Source organism: Parambassis ranga, chromosome 24 (genome assembly GCF_900634625.1).
Source record: "Parambassis ranga chromosome 24, fParRan2.1, whole genome shotgun sequence".
Taxonomy (NCBI): Eukaryota; Metazoa; Chordata; class Actinopteri; family Ambassidae; genus Parambassis; species Parambassis ranga.
This window is the reverse complement of record NC_041043.1, coordinates 7,547,049-7,571,133: the sequence shown is the minus strand read 5'-3', so window position 1 is coordinate 7,571,133 and position 24,085 is coordinate 7,547,049. Positions and strand designations below refer to the sequence as shown.

Sequence of the window (24,085 nt, the reverse complement as noted above, 5' to 3'; positions counted from 1 at the left end):
TCCTATGTCACATGAATGCACCATGAACCAGATGTCTACTGTCCAGGTGGTAACACATTCTTACAAACAAGTTGCTCAATGAAGCAACTATTGGAGATATTAAAGAGTCAACAGATTTATTGACAAATATATAAAGTAAATTCACATTTCTTGCCTCCATACCTCTTGTATATTTAAAAAATGGCTGCTGTATTGAGGTTTATCAGGATTTTTTATATGGGTTGGACCCACATTTTTGACCTTTGGTACAGCGCCACAGGTTTTCCTGGCCTGAGTCCCTCTACTTTGTGTACAGGTGCTTCCTGCCACTCATCACCGCGTCCAATTAACAGCACAGCGCATCCCTCCGAGAAAGTTAAGGGGGTGGACCCAACCAGACAGCCCGTGCCTGCAGCTATACGCGTAGATGCCCCTTTAAAAGGCTCACCATGTTGCTATCACATGCTTCGGCACAAAACTCGGATGAGGATGTTCTTGTTGTTTGACGTGTAGAACACACTCGTTACTTATTTTCAGGAACGAGCGTGGGGAGACTTTTTGCGTGACTTTGCCTGGCAGAAGAGGAGGAAGGGGGCCGAGCCCACCCAGTCTGTCAGCGCTGCAGTCAGTCAGTCAGTCATGTTGTGCAGCTAGTTGTTGTTCAGTCGCGACTGGTGCGCAAACTGAAAGCTGCGTACAGTGTTAATGCCAAGTGACGGATCTAAGCGAGTGCGGGCACCGTGTCTCCAAACGGCCAGATCAGCTGCAGCCGCCGAGAGAGTGGATGGGATAAAAACAAAAAACAGTCCGATCCGGTCGTCTCGGAAAAGGAGTGTTGCCTCTTCTTGCGAGAGGAGAGTTGTTTGCACCGTCTCTTTTCCTCCTCTCTCGCTCGATTTCTAAAAGGGGTACCCTCAAGTGGAGTGGCGAAACATCGGCGACGTTATTTCTGCTTGGGCAGCATCGGTGAACCGGTCGGATGACTTTGTCTTACCTAGCTATTTGGAAAATAAAGGTGCCCTGACTGGCTCCTCACACCAGCGAAAACCAGACGAGGTAGTGCCTGCTGCCACACAGACCTACGTTACGGTAAGTCGCGGCTGCTCCACATTATCTTTCCTCTTTGCGCTTTCTTTTTTTTATTCAGGCGGAGCACGGGCTGCATGGCCAGCTCTCCTTTTTGTGTGTGTGTGCTTTTTAGTCGTGTCTGGAGGACGTTGCAGAGGCAGATAATGGCCATGATGATGGAGGAGATTCCCAGGGAGTGGTACTCAGTCGGACTGGCCGTGCATGTTATCATAGCCCCCACCCTCCTCCTCCTCCTCCTCCTCTTCCTCCTCTTCTTCTTCCTCCTCTTCTTCCACCACCTCCAGCACGAGCAGTAGTTGCAGCCACTAAAGTGTAAAGCGATAATAGGCTGGAACAAGGTCAATGATAGGGACACCGCAGAGCTTACTAATATTGTCATTATCGGGGAGGACGCGCGCAGTGCTCACCTGTGTGGGGTGGTGAGTATGGCTGCGTGTGCGCGCATGATGGGTTCCAAACTTTATGGCACAGACACGCCTGTGGCTTTTCTTCTCAGGGCTGTAATCTGCTTGTTGATTCACATCGGGCCTTTGACGGGCTGCTAACAGTTCATGAACTCGGACAGAGATAGAGGGAGAGGGGGGCACAACGTCCGCTGGTGAAGTCAGCGCAGGTAAATGAAGAGGTGGCCCAAATGCCAGATCAATTAGTCCACATCACAGTTTGCGTGATGAGGCAATGAGCTCATATGATGATGATGCTTTCATGACATCAGAGATAAACCTCCCGAGGGCTGAGTTGTCAGTGAATGATCTTCAGCAGGAACAGCAGCAGGAGTGCTTTCCAGGAGGAGATTTCCATCAGTTCATTTAGACTCAGATTAAAAATGGGTTTTAACAACAGTGAACAGTGCCTTTACTCTGGTAGGCCAGTTTCCAGTGCGTTCACCTCACTGCAGGATGGAGAGAAAGATTGTTTTTTCTACAATAGGATGTCTAAAATACAAGTTACAGGTTAGGTAAAGGTTGAACTTGTGGTTTCCAGTCACTGTGCACTCTGGCTCACATTTAAAGCTGTCTTTAGGTGGTTAGTTGTTAGGTGTTTTTTTTCCCGAACTGTAAACGTGGTTTCATTTCAGCTCAATCTCCAACTGCTACAAAAAAGTAAAATGTTGCTTGAACACTGCTTCACTGTCTAAACATGTCAAATAAAATGTTATAACAGGCAGCCAGGGGTCTGTCAATACAGGACCAAACTAGTGTTTTTACTGTAATACTTTTAAATGTGCTCCCTGACCTTTTAACTACATAGTTTCTCCTAGCTTTTTGCATCACAGACACATTTGATCAGCAGTCATAGGAAGAAATGCAAACAATAGAGTTAAAGGTCAGCAAATTGAATAAAACAAATCAGAGTACTTAGGTGAGTCTGTGCTTCACATTATTAGTTAATTTGTGCTGGCTGGTTGACACAGAACTAACTTCTGATGATCTGATCTACTCATGGACTCACAGCCTCACACAGCGGTGTCTGAGAGAAAACTTATTTGCTACAGACACCTGAACTGAGAGCTGAGTGATTTGCCAGGAGGCTGTGATTTGATTTGCAATTTTGCTTTAAAAGTCACACCTAAGTTTAATAATCACTGTGTGGCAGAGTTCAAACATTACAGCACCAGCTCACATCTGAATTTAGGCCTCTTTTTATTCAAGGAAACTGAGTGAAGAAGCATTTTGTAGTCCAGTTAATGTAATCATCTTAAATTGTTTTGATTTGTTATTCAGAATAGAAAAGTGACACAGAGGTCCAGTCTCATTTTTGTGAGAGATCACAGATGTAGTATTTGAGTAGTTCATTATATAGTAGAGAGGACGTCTATGATAACTGCTGATCAGTGACTATGAAATAAAATGTTGGCATAGTGTCAGAAGAAGGGGACGAGGTTCTTCAACCAGCTGCTCATTTTGGCATTTTTTTTCCCACATGGTTTATTTTTCACCGAGATCGACCTTTAGCATCCATGTTAGTGGTTCATAAATGTGTTTGAAAGTGTCCTGTTTTCTGCCAGGTCTAATTTTTTAGAGCGACCATGAGGCTGTCCTGCAGTGTGCTGATCTGCCAGCCCGCTCTGTGACACAATCGTTTATTGTAGTTGGACATTAATCTTCCACAGTTTCTTCAGCGGACTCATTCTTCAGCATGTTCTCTCTTTGATCCAACATCGTACCTCACCTCACTATGCTGTCATAAATGTAAAAAAAAAATGTAATATAGAAGTCTTTTAATGACTCACACCTAGACCCATCATTAAAAAGCCATGCAAGACTAATAACTGAGCCATAAAGGCAATCGGCTGTGAGTTAGCAGTGGATTTCTGCCAGCGCACAAATCTAAAGTTTAAGTCGTCAATAAAATAATTACCATTATTATATAGTAATACAATCAATTTAATGTGTTCACATTGCAGAATATCATGTTATATTCTTACACATTAATATCACAGTGTTGGTTTTTGACTCACATTTTATCCTGCATGTGCTTTTATAATTGTTTGCTACACTGCAGCTGCAGTTTCTAGTCAGTTTCTAGAGGGAATTATATTTATCTTTGAGCATCTTGCCACAGAGGAACTGTCAACAAGAATGTATTTTTTGTCATCACAGGGAGGTTTACTTATTGTATTGTATTGTATTGCTTTGGAGGAGCCTTCAACTCTATACCGTGCAGCATCTAGCAGCTAATACCTGCTCCACTTCAGTGAGCTACAGCAAACATGCATTGACATTTATGATCATACATAGTCAAATACTGTGACCTTATACGTTAGATTTGTACAGAAACTGGACAATATTTGCTTCAGTCTCAAGGATCTATCACCCGTGGAGGGCCTCCCCCTTACATCATTGTGAAGAACTGGGCTGCTGAATTTAATGTTGAGCAACATTCGACATCTTGATGTTGTCAATTTTCTCGTGGGGTGCACTGATCCTATTATTGTTGGATATCAGCCTCGACATTGACCAAGTAGCGAGATGGGATATGGAACGATGAGGCAGTTACATGGGACTATCCATCTGTTCACTTAAATCCTATGTTTACAATACATCCTGAGTTGTCAGAGACTGTATATAACCGTGGATGAGATGTGACGCATGATGTCATTTTAGGTTCCTGTGGGAAGGTTCCATCTGTCATAGAGTGTGAGTGGAGCAGAAGCATGGAGCTTGTGCTGGAGTCACGCCCATAATTATGCAAAAATATTAAGTCTTAGTGTAACTAAATGTGAGTTAAAAATTTACCCCTGTATGGTTGTCACAAAAAAGATTCTACTGTAAAGTTCTGTACATTTTAACGTGGCAGTGTAGGGATTTAACTTGTCTTTGGTGGTGGCCCCTAGAGGTCAAGAGGGGGACTGCAGTTGCATGGCATAGAGTCAGCTGTAGGGAGGTTTTTTTTCACGCTTACGACTCCAACAAGTCAGTATCACCAAAGGAAAGACTGTTGGATCTCTGTTAAGCATCACCCAACATGCAAAGCCCAGGTTCCTGTATCATTACAAATAGCTGTGGTAGCTCATATAGTTTTTAGGGTGTAATAGATTTTATGGAAAGGTTTCTACGGTTTTGGTCTGACCCTCTGTTAAATTACATTATGTATATTAAGTTCTAATAAATACAAAGTCATATTTCACACTTCTATGCATATATAAGGTCTGATGATCCGGAGCAGCTTGAATTACTGTGAATTTAATTTCACTGAGTGAAGTCTTAGTCAAATATTTTGTTCACTTGTGTGTGTGTGTGTGTGTGTGTGTTTACAGTGGCTGTCATTTGAGCAGCTTCATGCAGGAGCACCTTTCGATGAAAAGATTACTGTCATGGTTGCTCGGTTTCATTGGAAGAGGCTTGTTTATGTTAATTTACTGTCATTGTCCGGAAGAACCCCCCCCCCTTTTTTTTTTTACCTATACACTGAATTGAGCAGCTGCCATGCTGCTTTACATCCCATTCACACCTTTTAGTTGTACCAATCTTTACCGTTTGCACATCTGCAGCTGACCGTGTGTCAATGTGTGTTCAACCATCCTTTTAATGACATGTGGTTAATTTCATAATTAACCTGTAGCTGCTCCTGTTTCACACCCTATTGGACAATGCCCTGCTATGCTATGCTGTGTCCACAGTAACACTTTTCTGATATCAATTCGATTTTTTTTTTGTTACAGAATAAGTGAAGCTGGGACACATGTAGTCTGTTTTAAGAGCAACCAGATATATAACCTGATGTGTGTGGATGGTTTGCCAGGGGTGCGTCACTTCTTGTGTTTCCTCGTGTCTGTGACCATTTTCTTGCTTTTAAAAAGAAACAATTCACCACCCACTTCTCCGCACAGCAGTGAAAGGATGGGTTGGCTCCGTAATTACATTTCTCTCCTTGTATTTGAAGCCCACCAATGCATGACAGTGACTCAAACAAGTTAAAGCAGGAGACTTTTGCTTCTTCTGATGACTAAACCGTCATACATTGACTGATCATGTGAGAAATTGAGTCATGTGGTTTTTATATTGACAAACATATAAATGAAAATGAAACAATCGGTTCAAATACCATCGTCACAGTGATTCACTGTTAGTCTGTCTAGCCTTTCTGAGTAGAAAGTACTCTTAGGTCAACGGGAAACCGTGAAAGAGGAAACTAAAAGCCACACTTTAAAGTCACAGTCCTACTCAACATGAAGAGATGAATAAAGCACTCGTCTCCACTTCACTGAACAGCTCAGCTGAAGAGGTGATTCCTAATGTTTTTTTAATTAATTAAGTGAGGTATTATCACAGTAAAGATTTATTATATCTATTGATTGATGCCAGTTATATTTACGTATTACTTATTTACGCATTTCAACCATAGGTGAAAATGACTTCATGGCTGCAAAATGAACTTGCTAGGATGACGTATCGAATATTCAAACCTGGCATCTGAGCCGGATTCTGCGCCACACACCAAACTTTTTTGTGGAGTTACAAATTTTTTGCATATTACATGACTTTATAGGCTCTAGCCCCCCGTGACCCTGCATTGCAGGACAAAACGGGTTCAGATGATAGATGGATGTAGCTGGAAACCTGATGTCATCTTTAAAATCTTCTCCAGTATCTATTTATAATTATAATCCTATACAATATGAAAATACATATTGTATTTTCATAAAATATATCTTTGAACAAGTCACAGATGATTAATTCCACCATACCTGTATACACCTGGTTTTAGCCCTGATCCAAGATGTCAGTGAGGCCTCTGCTGAGGCTTTCATGCTGGTACTATGGAAACCCAGATCATAATGAGGCATCAGTGTTGCACTTAGGAAACTTCCCATTGTATATCTTGTTTCTAAAGTCTTGGCAGAAGCTTGATGAAGACCAGCAGGGCAAATGAGAGGACAAGTGAGAATGGTCTGAAAAGGATCGGCTAGTTTTGTCGCGTATCACAAAAGATTTTCTGTTGCGTCAGAGATCCTGCACTTCAATAGTGACACAAAGGCTGAGTGATCAGGAGGCTGAAAATGTAATTGTATGGTTGGTAAAGAAAATGCAGGCGGCTTTTTGAAGCAGGCGAGTGTCAGGCATTCAGCCCTTTGTGACATCATAAGAGGCTGAATGGCTCATTCAGACACTTCTTTTACGATTGATTGAAGAGTCCGGTTGTGCCTTTTAAAGAAATAAAGTGTGCAGTAGCTAGCTGCCATGTGGTCATATAAGAATATTAATTACTGCAACTTTAAACATATTAAAAAGTCAAATCATTATTTGGTCTCAGATGGTGCCCTAGTGGAGCACATTACATCCACACAGTTCTCACACTGGCAGTAAATGTTGGCACCAGATCTTAAATCATTCACTGCAGACTCCTTCAGTAAGAATGTAATAGCTGTGGACATGAATGTTAAGGACATGCTGAGTGTAAAGACGTCCAGCAGAGGAGAACAAGCACTGATAACAAGAACCACGCTTTCTTTTTTTGTTGATGTAAAAGCCAGTCATTATTAAAAAAAAAAAAAAAGTAACACACAAGTCTGAGCTGAGGATCGCTTCCATCCTACAGACACCATATCTGTCACACACAGGGCCAACAGATGAACACTCTACTTTCACACAGTGAACTAATCAATACTAGGTCCACAGCTGAGGACTGTTCCACACCAAACCTTCTCTTTCCACAAGCAACATGTGTCATTAGTTTTTTTCTGTGTAACAATACAACTGATTGGATCAAAAAGTGGCACACTGTGACAATCACAGACAAATCCTCATCTGTAACGGGTTCCTTTTGAATGGATATAATAACTGTGTATTCCACTCAGGCAGCATGTGATCTGTGTTTAAAGTCCGACTTTTGGTTAAAGTAGTAAATTGTTCGGATCACAGATCTGTGGAGCCTTGGTCGAAGAAAAAAAAGATTCCCGTGGTCAAAACACCAAGAAGCTGTTCCTGTTTTCGTTTCACGAGAGTCGACTGAATCATCTGGTCAAAACCAGGAAAACGTAACATGAGGTTGATATATTTCCAGTCCTCGGAAATGACCACTGAATATGTATCTGCCACCTACGTGTCCTGTGTTGTCACCATGGCAGCAGAAGGAAAGGCTCTACCTGGAGAGAAGGTGGTGTGTGTGTGTTTATGTTTGTATCGGTTAAAAGTTAAAACAACACAGGCAGAATCTGACGCTTTTATACTTTTCACTGAGATCAAGCCAGAGTAAGATGAGGCAGAGGCAGCATGTGCTGTGACACGGGTGGTTGTAGTATGAACCCAGCAGGGGGCCAAGAGTTCAAACATCCACACTGAATCTTCTTTTAATAAAGACAGGATTGAAGTCAAATTGGGCATTTTGAGATTTAAAAAAAAAAGATCTGACAAAAATAAATGTTACAGTTGCCCACATTGTGGAGTTAAGACTTTTACACAGCCTCAGGAGGCATTTTGGAAACAAGTTATGGTGATGGTGATAGAAATATGAGAAGAGGTTTAGGTTCATTCATCTGCAACAAGCCTAAAATACTGCTTAACATTAAGGTGGGTCTTCCTCTTGTTCAGAAACTCAGCATATTACACAGTGTTCAGTAATTATAAGGTGCTAATTAACTTTAGTTTAATGGTTAACTTAATATACATTTTTTATTTATCCTTTTTTAAGCATAAGAAAAATATGAACTCTAAAAAGAAAAGCCTTCATTAATGGTGACCGTCCGAGGCAGCGACAGATGCTGAGTACACGTCACTGCACCACATGAACAAAGAATAAATACAAATACACTACAAAAGACAAAAAGGGACAAATACTCTGCAGGGTAGCAGCAGTTTGTTGCTTTGTGCACTTGTGTTTTGAACCGGTTGGAGTGACTAAGGAGTCTAGATTGAGACTATAGCCTGCAGGTCATTCCAAGACCAAGGGCCTGTAAAGTATAGGCTGCCCCATCCAGACTCGGTCTGTGCAACAAATGACACATCAGGAGTTAAAGATGTTTACAACCACATTTTATAGTTTTATAAATGATCTCATGAGGTGCATGATCTTATATCTGATGCCAGATGGTTTAATAATTATCAAATGACCTTCATTTAATGTTGAAAATAACTGAATTTTAACCCTTTTAAAGCCGCCTACTTCTAACGTGTATTGATTGTTGTACTCTGTGAACGTATACTAACCGTGCACCACATGGCGCACCGTTGACTGTGAGACGTGTGTCCACAGTCTGGTGGTTGGCTGGTCGTGGTGTGGTCACGACAAATGACAGGGTGAGGCTGTCTGTCGTCGTATCGGCGGGGGGGCAGTCACATCCATCGCCTACATGATGCAGGGTTACCACCGTGTGTTTTAATAGAGCGCACCCAACTTAACAAATATTTACTTCTTTTTTTTATCCACAATAACACAATAAACAGCTGTTTGTCCGTTATTGGAGGGCTGGGGAGTCAGGGGAGGCCGGTCTGCACGGCAATTGGTTCAGATAAGTTTCTGCAAATCGGTTGAAGCCCAACCAGGAAGAGCACACACACACACACACACACACAGACACACACATCTCGCAGGCAGCGCCACCGACCGTCCTCTCTCTCCACTCCTCCCCAGCTCTCCCAGTTTACGGAGCTCTGCCATCGCACCAGTCCGGCTCCCACCTCCTCCTCCTCCTCCTTCCCCGCAGATTTGCTCGACGGCCCCCCCCCCCCACTCCACCTCCTCGGCTGGCAGGAGGAAAGCGTGGCGCCGATCCGTAAGTTACCACCTCGATTTTTTGGTTGCTATTTTGCTTTGAATGTTGGAAGTTGTTCCGGCTGCCCAGCCGTCCAGAGCGGAGCGCAGAACCCATTTTTCGCTTCGTGCACCAGAAGCGATACACGGGGCTGCTTCTACGTGCCACAGCCTCCCAGCGCTCCACCAGGACTGGGATCGGAACAGCCACCGTGTCGGTAATGAGCAATCCGGTCAGAAAATGTGATCAGGAGGAGTGACTGCCCTTTATTTTGCTTAATGTGTGTGTATGTGCGTGTGTGTGCGTGTGTGTGTGTGTGTGTGTGTGTTCGGGTAGCACCCCCTCCTTCCCCTCTCCAGCCCGTATTTAGAGCCTGGCTGGCTACTTCAGATGGGCAGCTACGTCAAGCTGTACTGTATCCCATCCTACTGAAGGCACATATTTACACACGCCGTATAAATGTGTTCATTTAGGGACGCTCGCTGCTGATCCTTCCTCGACATCTCAGCCGATGGTGCTGGAGATCAAGCTCGAGGCAGCGGTGCAAGTCCTCGGAAAACAGAAAGAAAGAAAACACCTAATGTTCCACATTCTCCTCATGATAAAACCTCAGCGTGCCAACGCATCATGTTTAACCTGAGCCTCCCTCTGTGATCCTAATGGGCCACCTTACCCAGCTGGCTGTGTATTTTTGATGTGTGTGTGTGTGTGTGTGTGTGTGTGTGGCTTTACCTGAAAGTTGAAGGAGAAACATATAGTCTGTGATTATCAGTGTTATTGGTGAGATGTGGAGTTTTGTTCTGTAAGGTGTATCATGGATGGATTGTGCACGGTTGGTTTGTGACCCTGAACGACTTGTGAACTTGTGACAGGACTTGAGAGCTGAGAAAGTGGTTTGTTGTTGTCATATTTGTTGTAATTTAAAAAAGATATTCAGATACAACAAATCAGGGTCTGCAAAAAACTATAAGAGAAGGTTTAAGCTGGAAGTTGGAAAATTCAGGAGGATGTCATGCTCTTTACATAATAATAATAATAATAATAATAATGTATTAACTATAGCTAAATGTTCACATAATGTCTTTAGGGGATTCATTTTTTCCCTCTAAAGCTATTTCTGCCCTGTTCTTTGACTCTTTGTGTACATTTGACGGGTACTTAACAATATGACATATGTAATCAAACTAAAAATATCCGTCATTATTTCACACATAAAGCTAATTCAGATTTCTTTTTTTTTACATGTTCTTCTGAAATTTGTCTGCGTTGCTTAGCAACATCCAGCTAAACAGGATTGGAGTGTATTATAATCCTGACAAGTTCTAAGAACAGAGTTTTTCGCTGATTGCTGTCAGTCTTAAAAAGAGAATAGCGATGCTGCACAACAACAGTGAAGCTGTCTGTCCAGCAGTGATGACGTGAGACAGCTGCCTCCGTCTCTGTCTCTCCCCTCGTCTGTCACAGACTTGATGTCTCCCTCTGACTCTCTTCTTATTATTACTGCTGCTAATTGAGGTTATTTAGACTTACGTCACGTGTCACATATTTATGAGTGTGTTTATTTAGAGCAGGTGTCTCTTTAGAGTGTGTGTTATGAATGTTAACCTGCACCTTTCAACCAATCAGAATCCTCAGCCAGCATATAAACAGGCCCAAATATAGAGGTGTATCACTGAATGATGCTTAGCTTTGTATTCTCTTCTTCTAGTGGGTAATTCAGAGCTGAACTCTGACTGATACTTGTGGCCTGTTTTTTGTCTTTGCTTTGCTGCCTTTTTTCTTCTGCCTGTCATGCTTCTGGTTGATGTTGGAGATCGGTGCACATAGTGAGTTTAATAACTGAATTTCCGCTGTGTGTCGTCATTTAAACACCACGTTCTGGGGTGTCCGCTTGTTTGATGCTCTGAGAGAGGACCGATGGTCTGTTTTCTAACCAATTAGACAGAGCACAAGGGTCATTGATCTTCCCGTAAACATGAAATTACTTCCGCAGGATCACAAGGCGTTACTGTGTTTAAAGAACTAAATTGCCGTTGTGGCCAGGACGCTGTTGTGATGTGAGATAATATCTTACAGGTTATTCCTTCCAGCGGTTACCCACCTCCACTTCTCCTTGGTGGAAAAAAACATCTGGTTGATGTGAGAAAGTTGCTTTAAATTAAGAGGCTAAGATTATTGAGGTAATTTTAAATCATGTGACAGAAATCTGTTTTCTTTTCATGTGTTATGATGAAATGTGAGGATGAAAGCAGCACTGAGAGTTAGGTTTGAATGTGTCATTCAGGTATTGAATTTCAGTCTCAGCCACCAAGGTTGCACTGATAAACTAATTACATCTAGTCTGAGAGGCCGTCCTGTGACATTGCAAAGACTGAGAGAGACACACAAACCTGACGGAGCGCACTGTTTTCCTGTTTTAAGGTGTTTTTCAGTATTCAAATGTACACTAAAGTTGTAATGGCTACTCCCAGGATCATTCTCAGTCCGCCTCAGCACAAGCCCGGTCAGACTGAAGGGAAGGGTTTGTCATGTTTGACAGATCTCGTCAGGCTGTTAATAAGTCGTCAGTTAGGCCAAAGTCTTCACCATCAGGCCTCTTGGTGTCTCATACGAGTCTGAACAGATGCCTGCTCAGCTCCGTACAGAACATTAAACTGTGCTACACTGATAGCATCAGGAGGATCTTTAGGAAGATTGCAAAGCCTGTTTAACATGAGAAAGACAGAGAGACAAACGCACACTGTGAATATGGGTGTCAGTCTGTCTTTTAACGAGGAGGATTTTGTTATCCGATTATAGCTAATTATAGGAAGTAACGGCGTGGAGATTAACATACTTATACATGCTTTTTCTCTTCTCTCCTTGTTATTTAGAAAAAAACAGTTACACACAGTATACAAGTCATTTTTGTGTGTTTGTTTTTATTTCACAATGAGCTCAGGGAGCATTTTCACAAAAACTCCCCAGCTGACTGTTTGTTGCTAATTGGGTTTAATTGCTAAATGATTCACTGGGAGCTTTAGGAATCATAACATACAGGGTGTCGTATGGTAAATGCAAAGCTCCTCTGCGTACTACGCATATTTTTATACAAGCCATTGTTAAGGTCATTAAAAAAATGACAGTAAGTGAGCTTATTTATTTGTCATAATTTCCTCCCTTTTGTACTGAAGCCTTTTGGTATTTTTCTTTCACTCTAAACATTTCAGATGAAACAATTGGCCGTAACAAGCTGTTACTTGCATGCTGTGTGCACACTAGGTGATAAGGCAACAAGCGCTGTGAATGAATGACAGAGTGCTTTGGTTTCTCCAGTGTAATATAAACTACACACACACATCATAATGACGGGGCTCACCATATGATCAGATATATGAAGTCTGATCACAAAGCCACTCAGCTGAATTCACTCATCATTACGCTCCTTTATGTACAGTCAGCTGCTGTTTAAATCTTAGCTGAAGGCTCATGTTGGAGCTTTGTTATGATCAGTCAAAACTGTTGTGATGATAAAGATGTGCAATATGGTTAGTGTTGAACCAGCTCTCTGAGGAACTAATTAAAAACTGTGTGGTTTGAACAGCTGTATGGTGTATTGTATGAGCTATGGAGCTAGGACAAATTTTTGTTTTGTTTTGACCACCGTCTCTTATCTCCAGGCCTAGCGGAGAAGCATGTGATGACTCACGCAAGGCAGAAAGGTTCCCTGCAGCAGAGCCACAGCAGTGCCGATTGGTGGGACGGCTGCCGTCTTTGGCCACATGGTGGCGCGATGGGGGGTGCCTGGGCTGAGCGCACGCTACGATTCGGCAGGACAAAGAAGATAAATGAGGTCATGAAACAAGAAAAAGTCCTGGCCAAGAAGATGAATAGCAAGAGAGGAAGACCAACAAAGCCTGATCAGAACAGAAAGCTGGACCGGAGGCGCGAGAAGAAACGGGACAGAAAGCTGTATCCTTTACGGGGGAGGGCTGGGAATTCAGATGCTGGAGGGCTTAGCTGCCACGTCCTACTTACCCGGCTGGACGAAAGCGTTCGTAAAAAAGAGAGTTCTAAAGAAAAACAAGGAAAGAACCGATGCAGACAGTTACCGCCGAAATCCAAAAAAGGGAAAAGCAGTGAAAGAAAACAGTCTTTACCAAAAACTAAATTAAAATCAAGCAGCCCAAGTCATGGAGAATGTACTGGGCTGGGGGTTCTGCAGCCACGTAAACGCAGACTGGCCTCTCTCAATGCTGAGGCTGTGAACAGTCTACTGCTTGAAAGATCCACTGACCCCCAGCTGGCTGCCAAACAGGCCAGGAGACAGGACGAAGCCACAAACGCTGGGGACACCTTGGATGCAGCTGCAGCCAGAGGAGGCGTCTCTGCGGGGCTGAAGACTTCACGAGGAAGCACCAGTAAAGCTTCCACATCTCACCAACTTGAACTGTGCCAAAGCTCTAAGCCGGTGAAGAAGGCCAAAGTCAACCGAGGTGACGAGAGCAAGTGGATGAGTCAGGAGTGTCTGAATGCTCCGACACCCAGGCGACTGGCAGGGCTCAATGCTGCAGCCCTGCTGAAGTTAACAAGTTCCTCTGCTACCAGCAAGCAGAGAGTAAAGACTGCACCCACTGCTACTGTCACATCAGACTGTAAGGCTCCTGCCGGAGTCTCGACCCCAAAGCCGCATTCCAGGGTCAAACTCCAACCCAAGGGACGCACACAAAAGCAGAAAGGGAAGAAAGTCCCTCCGCTGCACAGTGGCTGCACCACCTGCAAGAGGAAGGCAGACTTTGAGCCCAAGGTGGAGTGGGAGACAGGCAGCTGCACCCATCGACTGACCAAACCAGGCTACCAGTCACGCAGCATGTTAGGATACCCGCTGAAGCAAGTGAAGGAAGAGCAGCTGGAGACTGAACTGAGCCCATACTACTGCTGTCCCCCAGAAGGCTCAGTGGAATACTGCCACCGCTTAGCTTTCTTCCTCGGCCAGCAGCCCTTCACAGAGTCGAATGATCAGTCGCTTAACTCAGCTATGACCCCTGTGAAGCGCGAGTGCCTAGTAACCTCACCGTCCCTCACACATTCCCATCCACACACAGCCCTCACCCTCAGCCCACACCCCTGCCTCTGCACCGCCGACCACTGCTTCTCCAGCTACTACGTCCACATCGCCCACCCGACACACACTGGAACAACGTCAGCCAGCCTGGCCTCTCGACCTCTGAACTTTTCCTCCTCCAGTCTGTGCCCTAATCGCATGAGTGACTCCAAGGTTCTCGGGCGGCAAGTGTCCCATCCCTCGGGGCTGTCCCACCCTGCCTACTGCAACTCTTCGCCCTGTTACGGTGAGGCCTGTGGGATCAGCGGCTACACCTACAGAGCCATGCCTCCCGTCTCCAGCAGGGGTTGTTCTTTCAGCACAGGATGCACTGGATGCACACACAGCATCAAAACAGGTGAGTGGCAAACAGAGACAGTTGATTACTGAGAAGTAATTCAAGTGAAACAAGGCTGTGTTTAAGCGCTTTCAAACTCCACTCAGGGTTTCTAATTGAAGACAAACGTGATTCAAATTCACTACAAATGTTGTAAACAAAGTATGCAGTGATATCTATAGAGCTGTTCCTGGAACACAACTGAAGAGTCCTTTGTTATTATGAACCAAACGCCCCAAGCCACATGCGAGACCCAACAAGTGTGACCATTTCTGTTTCATGTTGTCCTGTTTTGTTGGCTTTGAAAGTACATATAGCTGGAGGGGCTGACTTGTGATGTATCCTGATAAGGCCTATTGTAATATTTAAACAATGGCGTTATACTGTGTTTAGTTGGAGGTTGCCGTTGTACATATTTAAAGTGTTTAAACCTGGCTAATATTAGCCATCAGGAGACACAGGACAGGCAAGTGTTTTCCACAACAAACTGGGAAGATTCTTTGAGCTTTCTGTGCCGTGTTAAAATGGGAAGCTGACAAAAACACAGTTATCATCAAAACACTCATTTTATGCTTTAAAGCTGTAACAATCAGCCAATGAAAGGAAGTTTCGAACCGGTGGTTGATTGATTAATTTGATTAATTTATCAAAAACAATCAATCACCGATGCAACATCAGCCGCGGATCTGCTGGACTTCTGCTTTAAGATGCACATAGTGGCCATTTACCGTTGGTCACATAGTGTAAATGTTGAAGTTATGTAGGTGCAGACTTCAGGTATAAAAAGTAACTTAATGTCTTAAATCTCTAATCTTTCTAATGGCCACTAGGGGGCGACTCCAATGTGTGTGAAAATAAATCAAATCGCATTGACGAATTTGTCAAATGTGGTCACATTCACAGAAAAATGGAAACAGCTTATTCCATAACACGTGGTTACCTTGTCAGTAGCAAGATGTTTCCACATGGCCATCATATCTATCAATACAGTTACTTAACAAACATGGCGATGTCCAAAATTTCAAAGCAGCTGGATTCTTGTAGAATTTGTAGTGTAACAAGTTCTCAGTCCATTTTGACAAGCCTTGCACTGACTAATCCACTTATTTTATCCAGACTAATTAAAGCTGTAGCAGCAAACAGTGAAATGTTTTGTTATTAAATCAATTATTTATCATTAAGTACATGATTGTCAAACTTACTCAGTGCTACTTTTTGTTCCAGAGAGTTACTCCTCCCCTCAGGGTGATCACAATCCCTCTCTTCTAGTTCCCCCCACCATGCCCATCTCTAGCTGCCCTCTATCCAGCGTGCCCACTTCCACCCAGACTAAACCCCTCCTGCTGACCCCTCTGTCTGGGCGAGAGCAGCCACAGGCTCAGTTAAAGCTAGCCAAGGAATGCCCAAAAAGCACCAAGTCCTCCAATGGCTCCATGTCCATGGGACGCACACGGCTAGCGGCGAAGCAGACCTCACCGGTGCCGAGCCTCAGCAGCACCAAGCAAAAGAGAGTCAGCCGCAGACGCGCCACCAATGGATGGAGGCCTGTTGGAATTCCCACAGAGAGGGAGGTCTTCATTGCGGTACGTTATTTGTCATTAAACTGCAGTAGATTAAGATATTAGAGAGCTTCTTGTCTGGTTGTCCTTGTAGCATGATTTATTCCCTCATATTTCAAAACCTGTTAGCTTCCAAACAGCTGCTGTGGCAGAAAAAACAATCAGCTCTTGAGGGAGAATATAATTATGTTTTCACCGTACAGCTGTGTGCGACTGGTTCCTTTTTGTCTTTATAATGACAATTACATTAGTCCTCACTGTGCGCTTTTCTGTCTCAGGGAGAGGATGAGACGGCCCTGCGGCAATGTTATGAAGGAGTGCAGAGGGATGGTGAAGTGATACGTGTCAGAGACACTGTGCTGCTACGATCAGGCCCCAGGAAGAAATCCCTCCCATATGTTGCCAAGATATCCGCACTGTGGGAGGACCCCAAAACAGGTAGAAGAAATGAGGAAAAGGAGGTGGGGTTATGGATGGATGGTCGAAGGGACATATGGCCAAGATTGTTTACCTCTGTGTGTGTGTGTGTTCGTTCCTCAGGAGAGCTGATGATGAGTCTTTTCTGGTACTACCGACCTGAGCACACTCAGGGAGGCCGAGATCCCAGCACACACTGTGAGGTGAGGTTTGAATGGATTAGAGCAAGGAGTCATAATTTAAACAAGCACACAATTAGGAAGTAAAAAAATTGTTTTATTTAATGGATTCATTTGAAATAATTTATTGTTCTTATTAAAAACTGTAATATGATTTATTTTTATTTTATTACAGTTTTATCCTATAATCAATAACACCGTCATGTGCTTTAACATTAAACATGTTTAAAAAGGGAGGAAATATTTTTACAGCACACCCTAAAAATACATAATCCAAGGTGTGCTGATGTATGTAGCATGTATGAAAATAATGTGCAGGAGGAGGTGAACAAAAACCGCTCGACTCTGCACAAATATGCAGACACACTGACTGTTGCTGGAGACATCATTATCTCTCTCCCAGCAGCCATGAAACTGTTGATAGTTGGTTAGCTCTTCGGTCTAACCACAATTCCAGAAATGATGCTATCACTCCGACCTCAGTCTTGCACAAAACCAAGAACAGCGAAGGGCACAATTTCTGTGTTAGGAAATTCTGATCTGTTCTGAAGGATGAGTAGGCATGTGTTGATCAGAGCAAGGAGGATGCGAGCGTGGGGGAGGGGGAGGGGGGAGGATTATGGTTCCCCTTTCTGCTCACAGTCGAGAAGGTGTTGCCATTTCTTCTGCACAATGGGAAACACTTACCATGATGTGACACTGTACACCCGCTGTTGGTTTCAGAATGAGATTTTCGCCTCTCGACATCAGGATGAAAATAGCGTGGCCTGCATAGAAGACAGATGCTATGTTCTCCCACTAGCTCAGTACTGTAGGTAAGTGAGCGCACACACACCTCTGTGATAGATGTTAGCAGAAAGTCCTCTCAGTAGGTTTGGAGTCATTTCTTTTAATTAACACCTTCCACACTTCGGCGACATTGCAACTGTGAATGAATTTAAGGGAACACTAGGCCATGAAAATATGCTAAGACGTCGTTCGTATCATGTACCATGAAGATATGTTTGTGTTTGCTTCCCCACCTTTTTCCAGATATTGTGCCTTGGTGAAGCGGCGTGCCGAAGGCGCCCCACCTGGCAGTGCCAGCATCGTGCCCTGCCGCCCTGACTTCGCCCCACCTTCCCACCGCTGTGTGCCCACAGATGTCGACCCCGAGTTGGTGTATCTCTGCCGGCACGTCTACGACTTCCGTTATGGACGCATCTTAAAGAACCTACAGTAAAGGGTACACGCTTCATAAGTGTCACACTTGTGAATTAATAATCACAAAGCCCCCGTGTCCTGCACAGGAAGGGGGGGTGGGGTTTGGGGCGTGGGTAGGCAGGTGGGTTTGACTGAACACCCCTGTCTTTTCTGCTGGGCACCTTGCGATCACAGAGGGGAAGGGGCCGATGGGGTGTGGCTGGTTTTGGGGAGGGGCAGATAAAGCAAACATTGTGAAGCACAGATCCCTTTAGGTGACTACAGAGGGGTTAGAATGTGTGAGTTAAAAACAATATTTTCAGGTTTGGGAAGAGTGTGGAAGGGAAAATTAATTCATCGTTTTTGTTTTGCCTTCCACTCCACTCCGAGGATTCATGGAAGCTTTGTGTGCCCTCCTGTGTTTCCAGCAGGAATGATAAACACCAGGTTGAGCTGTGTGACTGTCAGGACAGTGCCCCCCCCTCCCCTGAAGCATCTTAGCACAACAATCATGTTTGTTCCATTTGTAAGCCAAAGGCTCAGGGATGGTCCGGCACTGAGGTGCTCTGGGGAACACAAACCTGCACTGTCAGCTCAGTGTTAACAGAGTTCAACCAGCCAGAGTGAAGGAACAGCTCATGGAGAGCATCGTCTTATTTCAACCTGATTTGAGTTTGTCTTAGTTGTGTGTGTGTGTCATGAGAGAGAGGATGTTGTGTTGTTAGTGAGGGTACATGGCTAAACATGGCTCTGTGTGTGATGGTTTTTTTAGGAGGCTTTCAGGCAATCAAACCAAACAAGCAGCTTTAGAGGACGTTGGGACCCTCTGTCTCTGTCCGTCCTGTCTCCTGACACCGACAGACACGTTTTCATCTTGAGCAAACTAAAATGCTCTACCTGAAGAGGGTGTGTGAGACAGACCTGTCCTGACCTAAGTAACAGCTCTGGAGCTCAGAGCTTCCCCAACCTAATGTCAGGGCTCTAAATTTTGATTTAAAATCAAAAGTAAAAATAGTAAAAATGCTCTACAGCCCCAGGAAATATAACAAACTATCATCTCATCATACCTTTGCTGCTCCCTGTGACTTGCCTTATGACTTGCAGGGAAAGTTTCAGGCAGCTAGTCTCACCACATGCAAGTAGGAAGTGGTAGAAAAGATGTTCCTGTAGTCCCCAAAATTAACCCACAACTGACTAATAGCTGTGAAGTAGGGCTGCAAATACTGACCGTAAAATAAACCTATTAAAGGTTCATAATTCCCCACATGAAATCATTTTCAAAGGTATAATTTGTAAAACATTTTTGGTTTAAGTAGTTGGAAGTAGGAAGCTGTAAGATGTCTGTGTGTTGTGTGGTGGATATCCACTGAAACGCTAACCAGCTAAGGATAGTAATCTATGAATGAAACGATGATGGCTGAAGCTCTTATTAAGCACCCATTGGAGAGCAGGATTAACAGGAGAGCTATCAGGAGAGCTAACCAGGGAGGGTTTGTTTTTTGTTTTTAGCCTAGCACAGACCTCTTATTGTCCCTTTGCTTCACATTGCTCATAGCGTCCTCCACTGCTGAACTGGTGTGGCTTGTCCAGCAGATCATCACTCAGGTTGGTTGTTGGATTGTTTCTGTAGCAATTTAAAAATCCACTATGGTAGAAATAAACGAACCAGCCCCCCAAAAATCAGTTTTTTTAGCCAAACTGTACCTTTAACTGTTTTGATCAGCTGTTTCTTAACAAATATGACAGAAAAGCATCAAAAGACACAGCAGTGTTTGGTTGTAATTGTTCCTAACCAGCTTAAAGCCAGGTAACCAGTCACTGCAGCTCTACGCTGGTCACAAATACGGTGCAGTTTCCATGACGTCAGTCAAGCTGCTCGGCTTCAAAATGTCCGTTCTACACTTTTCTAATTCTTAAACCAGACTGATTGTTCTTTCTTCTCCTCCTCCTCCTCTTCTGTCCTTCCCCGCCAAGATAAACCAAAGGATGTCACGCAAGCCAGAATTTCTTTTTCCTCCCACGCACTTCTTCCTCTTCTCCTCCTCCTCCTTCTTCTCCTCCTCAGCACTTCTGTCCCTTGTTATATTGCACTAATCAATTCCTTAATTACAATAAATGCATTCAGATTTTTTTGTTCAAATTCCAGCTTGTAATATCTTACTGGGTTTTGTGTGGGGTGTAATATATATCATGTATATGTGTGCTGTACCTTTAGAAGGACACAGTAAGGATGTCATGGCTGCTTTCGTCTGTGCAAACTGTATATTTATATTATTTCACCAGTAGAGGAGTCGGCCAGCGTGTTCATCATGATACCTGATGCTCAGCCTGTTGAATCCCTTTGAATATATATATATATATATATATATATATATATATATATATATATATATATATATATATATATATATATATATATATATATATATCTAGAGTCATTCCATTCAACCTTTTCATACCTATATATATATTTATATATATATGTATATGTGTATGTACCCACACTAGGCATCTGGATGGAGGCCTGACTGGCTGTGCGGACAAACGTAGCACCATGTTGGACGTGTCTTTGGATTGATGGGGTGGGGGGGGTGGGCGTAGATAGGGGGGCAGCGGGGGTGTGGGTGGGGGGGTGGTGCGTTGTTTGATACTTTAAATAGAGTTGTGGTGGATTTCAAGCCACATTCTTCCATTGCCTTTTAACCTGCAAGTGTTTTACTGTCACTCAGAAAACGAGTAGTGTCGGAGTGTGTGTGTGTGTGTGTGTGTATGTGCGTACCTTTAAGAACATAAAGAGTACCCGATTGCTATCCTTCAAGGCCAGCGGCCATTTTTTTCCCTCAACGGATAAAAGTTTTCGACACACTAATGAAGCCATCTTGAACTTTTTCTCTATTTGAACAGCATGGATTCTAAAAAAACAAAAACAAAAAAACCCTCAAACAAAATGAAATCCTGATCAGTTATTTTTATTTCTAATAATCCCCAGATTCTTCAAAGAGGTAATATATATTCTCCTACTTTACAATTTCTCCTTATTAAGAATATTTTATTATGTCGATTTCCTAAGATGGCATATGCAATATATTTTTAGACTTACTATTTTTGGACAAAAAAAATGAACTTCAAGTAAAGAATATGCATTATTATTTTAAGTTTTTCTTTCAGATTAGTTTTAAATCATCACTGCATTAATTGACCTGAAAGGAAAAAAAACTCGAAAGGTCCTGATGAGGTGGATAACAGGCAGTGAGAGTCTCCCTTCCAGGCGGTTTCTGAAGACGTGTACATATCCAGGAAGCACCGGGCACTCTTTAAACAAGCAGACAGCCAATGCACAGTGTAGTATTTTTGCAAGATCTGTAATAATTATATTTAAAGTAAGATTAAAAAAAATATTTAAATGGAGTAAACAATTAAAAAATATATTAAGAATTCAGTTTAACTTATTTGGAAATACTGTGTCTAATTGATTAACATGATCCTGTTTGTTTGTGCTCCAGGATAGAAATAATTTCTGTTCATTTGTAACTTAAAGAGTTTAGAGAATAAATGAGTGACGATTGTTGGCAGAGATGTAAATGTTGTTTTTTTTTTGTTTTTTTTTAGTTGATATTGTTATGTTGTCATCGTGGGGTGGGGACCAGACCAAAGCACACCCCAGCTGTGACAGGAGAGCAGAAGTACGACCCCGAACACAGGCTCAGATTTGATTCCCTCTGAGACTTGTGGGAAGTGGCGACTTCGAGCTCTCCTGCCCAACCTGACCGACCTTAAGTGTGCCATCTGAGAGAATGCCCTGGCAACGTGGTCACCTGAGCTTTTATTGATTTGTCCTATTAGGGCAGACAGAACATCTGAGACAGGACAGAAGGGGCAGGATGTCCTTTGGGCCCACCGCTCAGAGCACCTTTCCCTTCTCTAAATGGACGTTGCAGTCTTGAAGATTTTGATTTAAATAGGTACCAAAATGGTGACCGAGTCTCTGATGAAATCAGACGAAAGCCCTCCATTTACAGTAACAAACTGTGGAGGCACAAAAACACAAAAGAGAGAGACTTTTAAAGGGTTCACAGTGTGAGGAATGAGGAACTGTAGAAGTTATTAGGAAGCAAATTACCTTCTTGAATGTTATTATTTTCTTTAGAGAATTATATTTATTCTCCTTTTATTCTCCCTAGTTTTTAACACATGCTCGCATGCACCTACACTTGAAAAGTGTAGGTGTTTTTTTTTCTTTATTTTGTTGTTTGCATAAATATACCAACACATAGATTATTACATTGGATGACACAGAGAAATTAAATGTATGTTTACCCTCCGCTAACCCTAATCATCTTCTCTGACCTTTATTTAAGTCGTTAATCTACAGATGTGTTCACTGACTGAAAAAAATGTGGGGAATTATTAAATTTATAGATGAACAGGCTCCGTCCGGATCAGCTGGCCACTGTTGCCTTTCTCTCAGATGTGCATTGACCTGTTTGTCCCCTAGAGGGCAGGAATCCTAAGTGTGCAGAAAAGTCTCGAGCTCAGCAGCAGCTTTCTCTCCATGCACCCTGATCTGTTTTTGAACTTCCTGCAATAGCAGATGGAGAAAGCTCATCCTCCCCCTTACAGTGCTGGCCAGCTTTAAAACAAAACAAAAAAAAACAAAAAAAGCATGGACTACTAGATTGTATGTTATTATTTTACTTAATTTCCCAACAGCCTTGCATGGAGGCATTTGCATCCTCTGTTACCATGACAACAAGGCTGAGGCCAGCACTCAGGAGGAAAAGCGAGTTTCTGCACACTCGTGGCCTCTACAGTGGGTCAAACACTGAATAACCTTTAATGAAACCACACACAGGAAGTGTGGTTACACCACACAAATTCAAAACAAAAGCACCTGGCCAACCTATGAGATTCTGCTTTCTATGTGGTCTGTACTGATGCTTATTGTTGACATATATTTTGATATATTTGGGGTTTGAAAAAAAGTGGGGTATATACAGTAAAAAGTCTAGATATTTTTGAAGTAGAGAAGCAACGTGTGTATCAGATTATTGTCACTTTGTCATGCACTCTGAAGATTTTTTTTGGAAAAATTATATAACATCACAACTGATTTAATGTTCCATTAAGAGAATATTTATAAATTTTAAGTCCTTTGTGAAAACTGTGCGTGTTGGTCATTATTTGAATTTTTTTTTTTTTTTTTTTTACTCTACAGCTGCTGTTCTACCAAAAGAGATCTGTACGTTGATTTAACATCATTTATATATATCAGCCATCAGGGGAGAATGAGAGGTCACTTTAAATTTTTGTTTAAGGCCAAAGTTCCTCTTTAAGTCAGCTGTAGTGCTGTAAAATGTCCACAGGAGGTCAGTAGTAGGATACCATTTATGGGTCAGGGTCAATGTCTCCTCTGACCTTTCTGATCAGGATGAGGATGTGTTCATTTAAATAAAATTTAAACAGCGTGAGGAAAAGTTTTAACCCTCTCCCTGACTACGCCTGCTGCCAGCTCAGTCATTATCAGCCTCTGGCCTTTATCCCTGTTCAGGCCTCGGTGCATTAGGAATGTTCAGCAGCACACACCTCATCACATGGTGTCTGTTACACACGCATAACTGCAGCCAGAGCAGACGATTACTGTGTCGTGATAACATAACCAGCTGCACACTTTGACCTAAAGGGAGCCTGTCAAAAGCTCCTAGACAGTCGGACAGTAGATTACCAAACAATCGTGGTGGATGAATGAACGGTCCACATCCTCAATGTGCTGGAATCAATGCACCACCTGGATTTCAAAAGAAAAAACCTTTAACTGACGACATCCACATGTACTGCTCATCTCATTAACTCCGGTCTTTTAATGGCTTACATTGTACTTTTATTTTTACCTCCACTGCTCTTACTGCAGCTAATCCCATATTTAATTTAAGTAGCAGTAGCCTATCCACCCCTGGTGCTCTCTCAGTAGAGAGAGAGTAGAGTAGGCAGGTTGATACACTCAAACGTGCTTTATTAATCCTATCAGATAATTAACGTTATAACATCAGGAGTAGATATGGACACTTT

General features: G+C 42.9%; 1 protein-coding gene across 4 annotated transcripts; it reads left to right on the top strand.

Annotated features, from left to right (window-relative positions):
* The first annotated feature begins 883 nt into the window (after window positions 1-883).
* On the top strand, window positions 884-18,117 carry LOC114429003 (bromo adjacent homology domain-containing 1 protein). 4 transcript variants are annotated; one of them, XM_028397835.1, is made up of 8 exons: window positions 884-1,068; window positions 9,142-9,283; window positions 12,922-14,703; window positions 15,907-16,265; window positions 16,520-16,679; window positions 16,782-16,861; window positions 17,561-17,652; window positions 17,870-18,117. In XM_028397835.1, the coding sequence occupies exons 3-8, from the start codon at window positions 12,942-12,944 to the stop codon at window positions 18,057-18,059; spliced, it is 2,643 nt and encodes an 880-aa protein (XP_028253636.1). In that variant the 5' UTR covers window positions 884-1,068; window positions 9,142-9,283; window positions 12,922-12,941; the 3' UTR covers window positions 18,060-18,117. The 4 variants fall into 4 exon arrangements, with proteins under 4 accessions (XP_028253636.1, XP_028253635.1, XP_028253634.1 ...); XM_028397834.1 differs by lacking the exon at window positions 9,142-9,283 and having other exon boundaries at window positions 943-1,068; XM_028397833.1 differs by lacking the exon at window positions 884-1,068 and having other exon boundaries at window positions 9,245-9,479; window positions 15,952-16,265.
* Window positions 18,118-24,085: the final 5,968 nt, after the last annotated feature.

Coding starts and splice junctions, on each gene's coding strand:
- LOC114429003 (XM_028397832.1), top strand. CDS start 9,326: ATGTTGGAAGTTGTTCCGGCTGCCCAGCCGTCCAGAGCGGAGCGCAGA. Junction 16,680..16,781: donor GTGGGAGGACCCCAAAACAG/GTAGAAGAAATG, acceptor TTCGTTCCTCAG/GAGAGCTGATGATGAGTCTT. Junction 16,862..17,560: donor ATCCCAGCACACACTGTGAG/GTGAGGTTTGAA, acceptor TGTTGGTTTCAG/AATGAGATTTTCGCCTCTCG.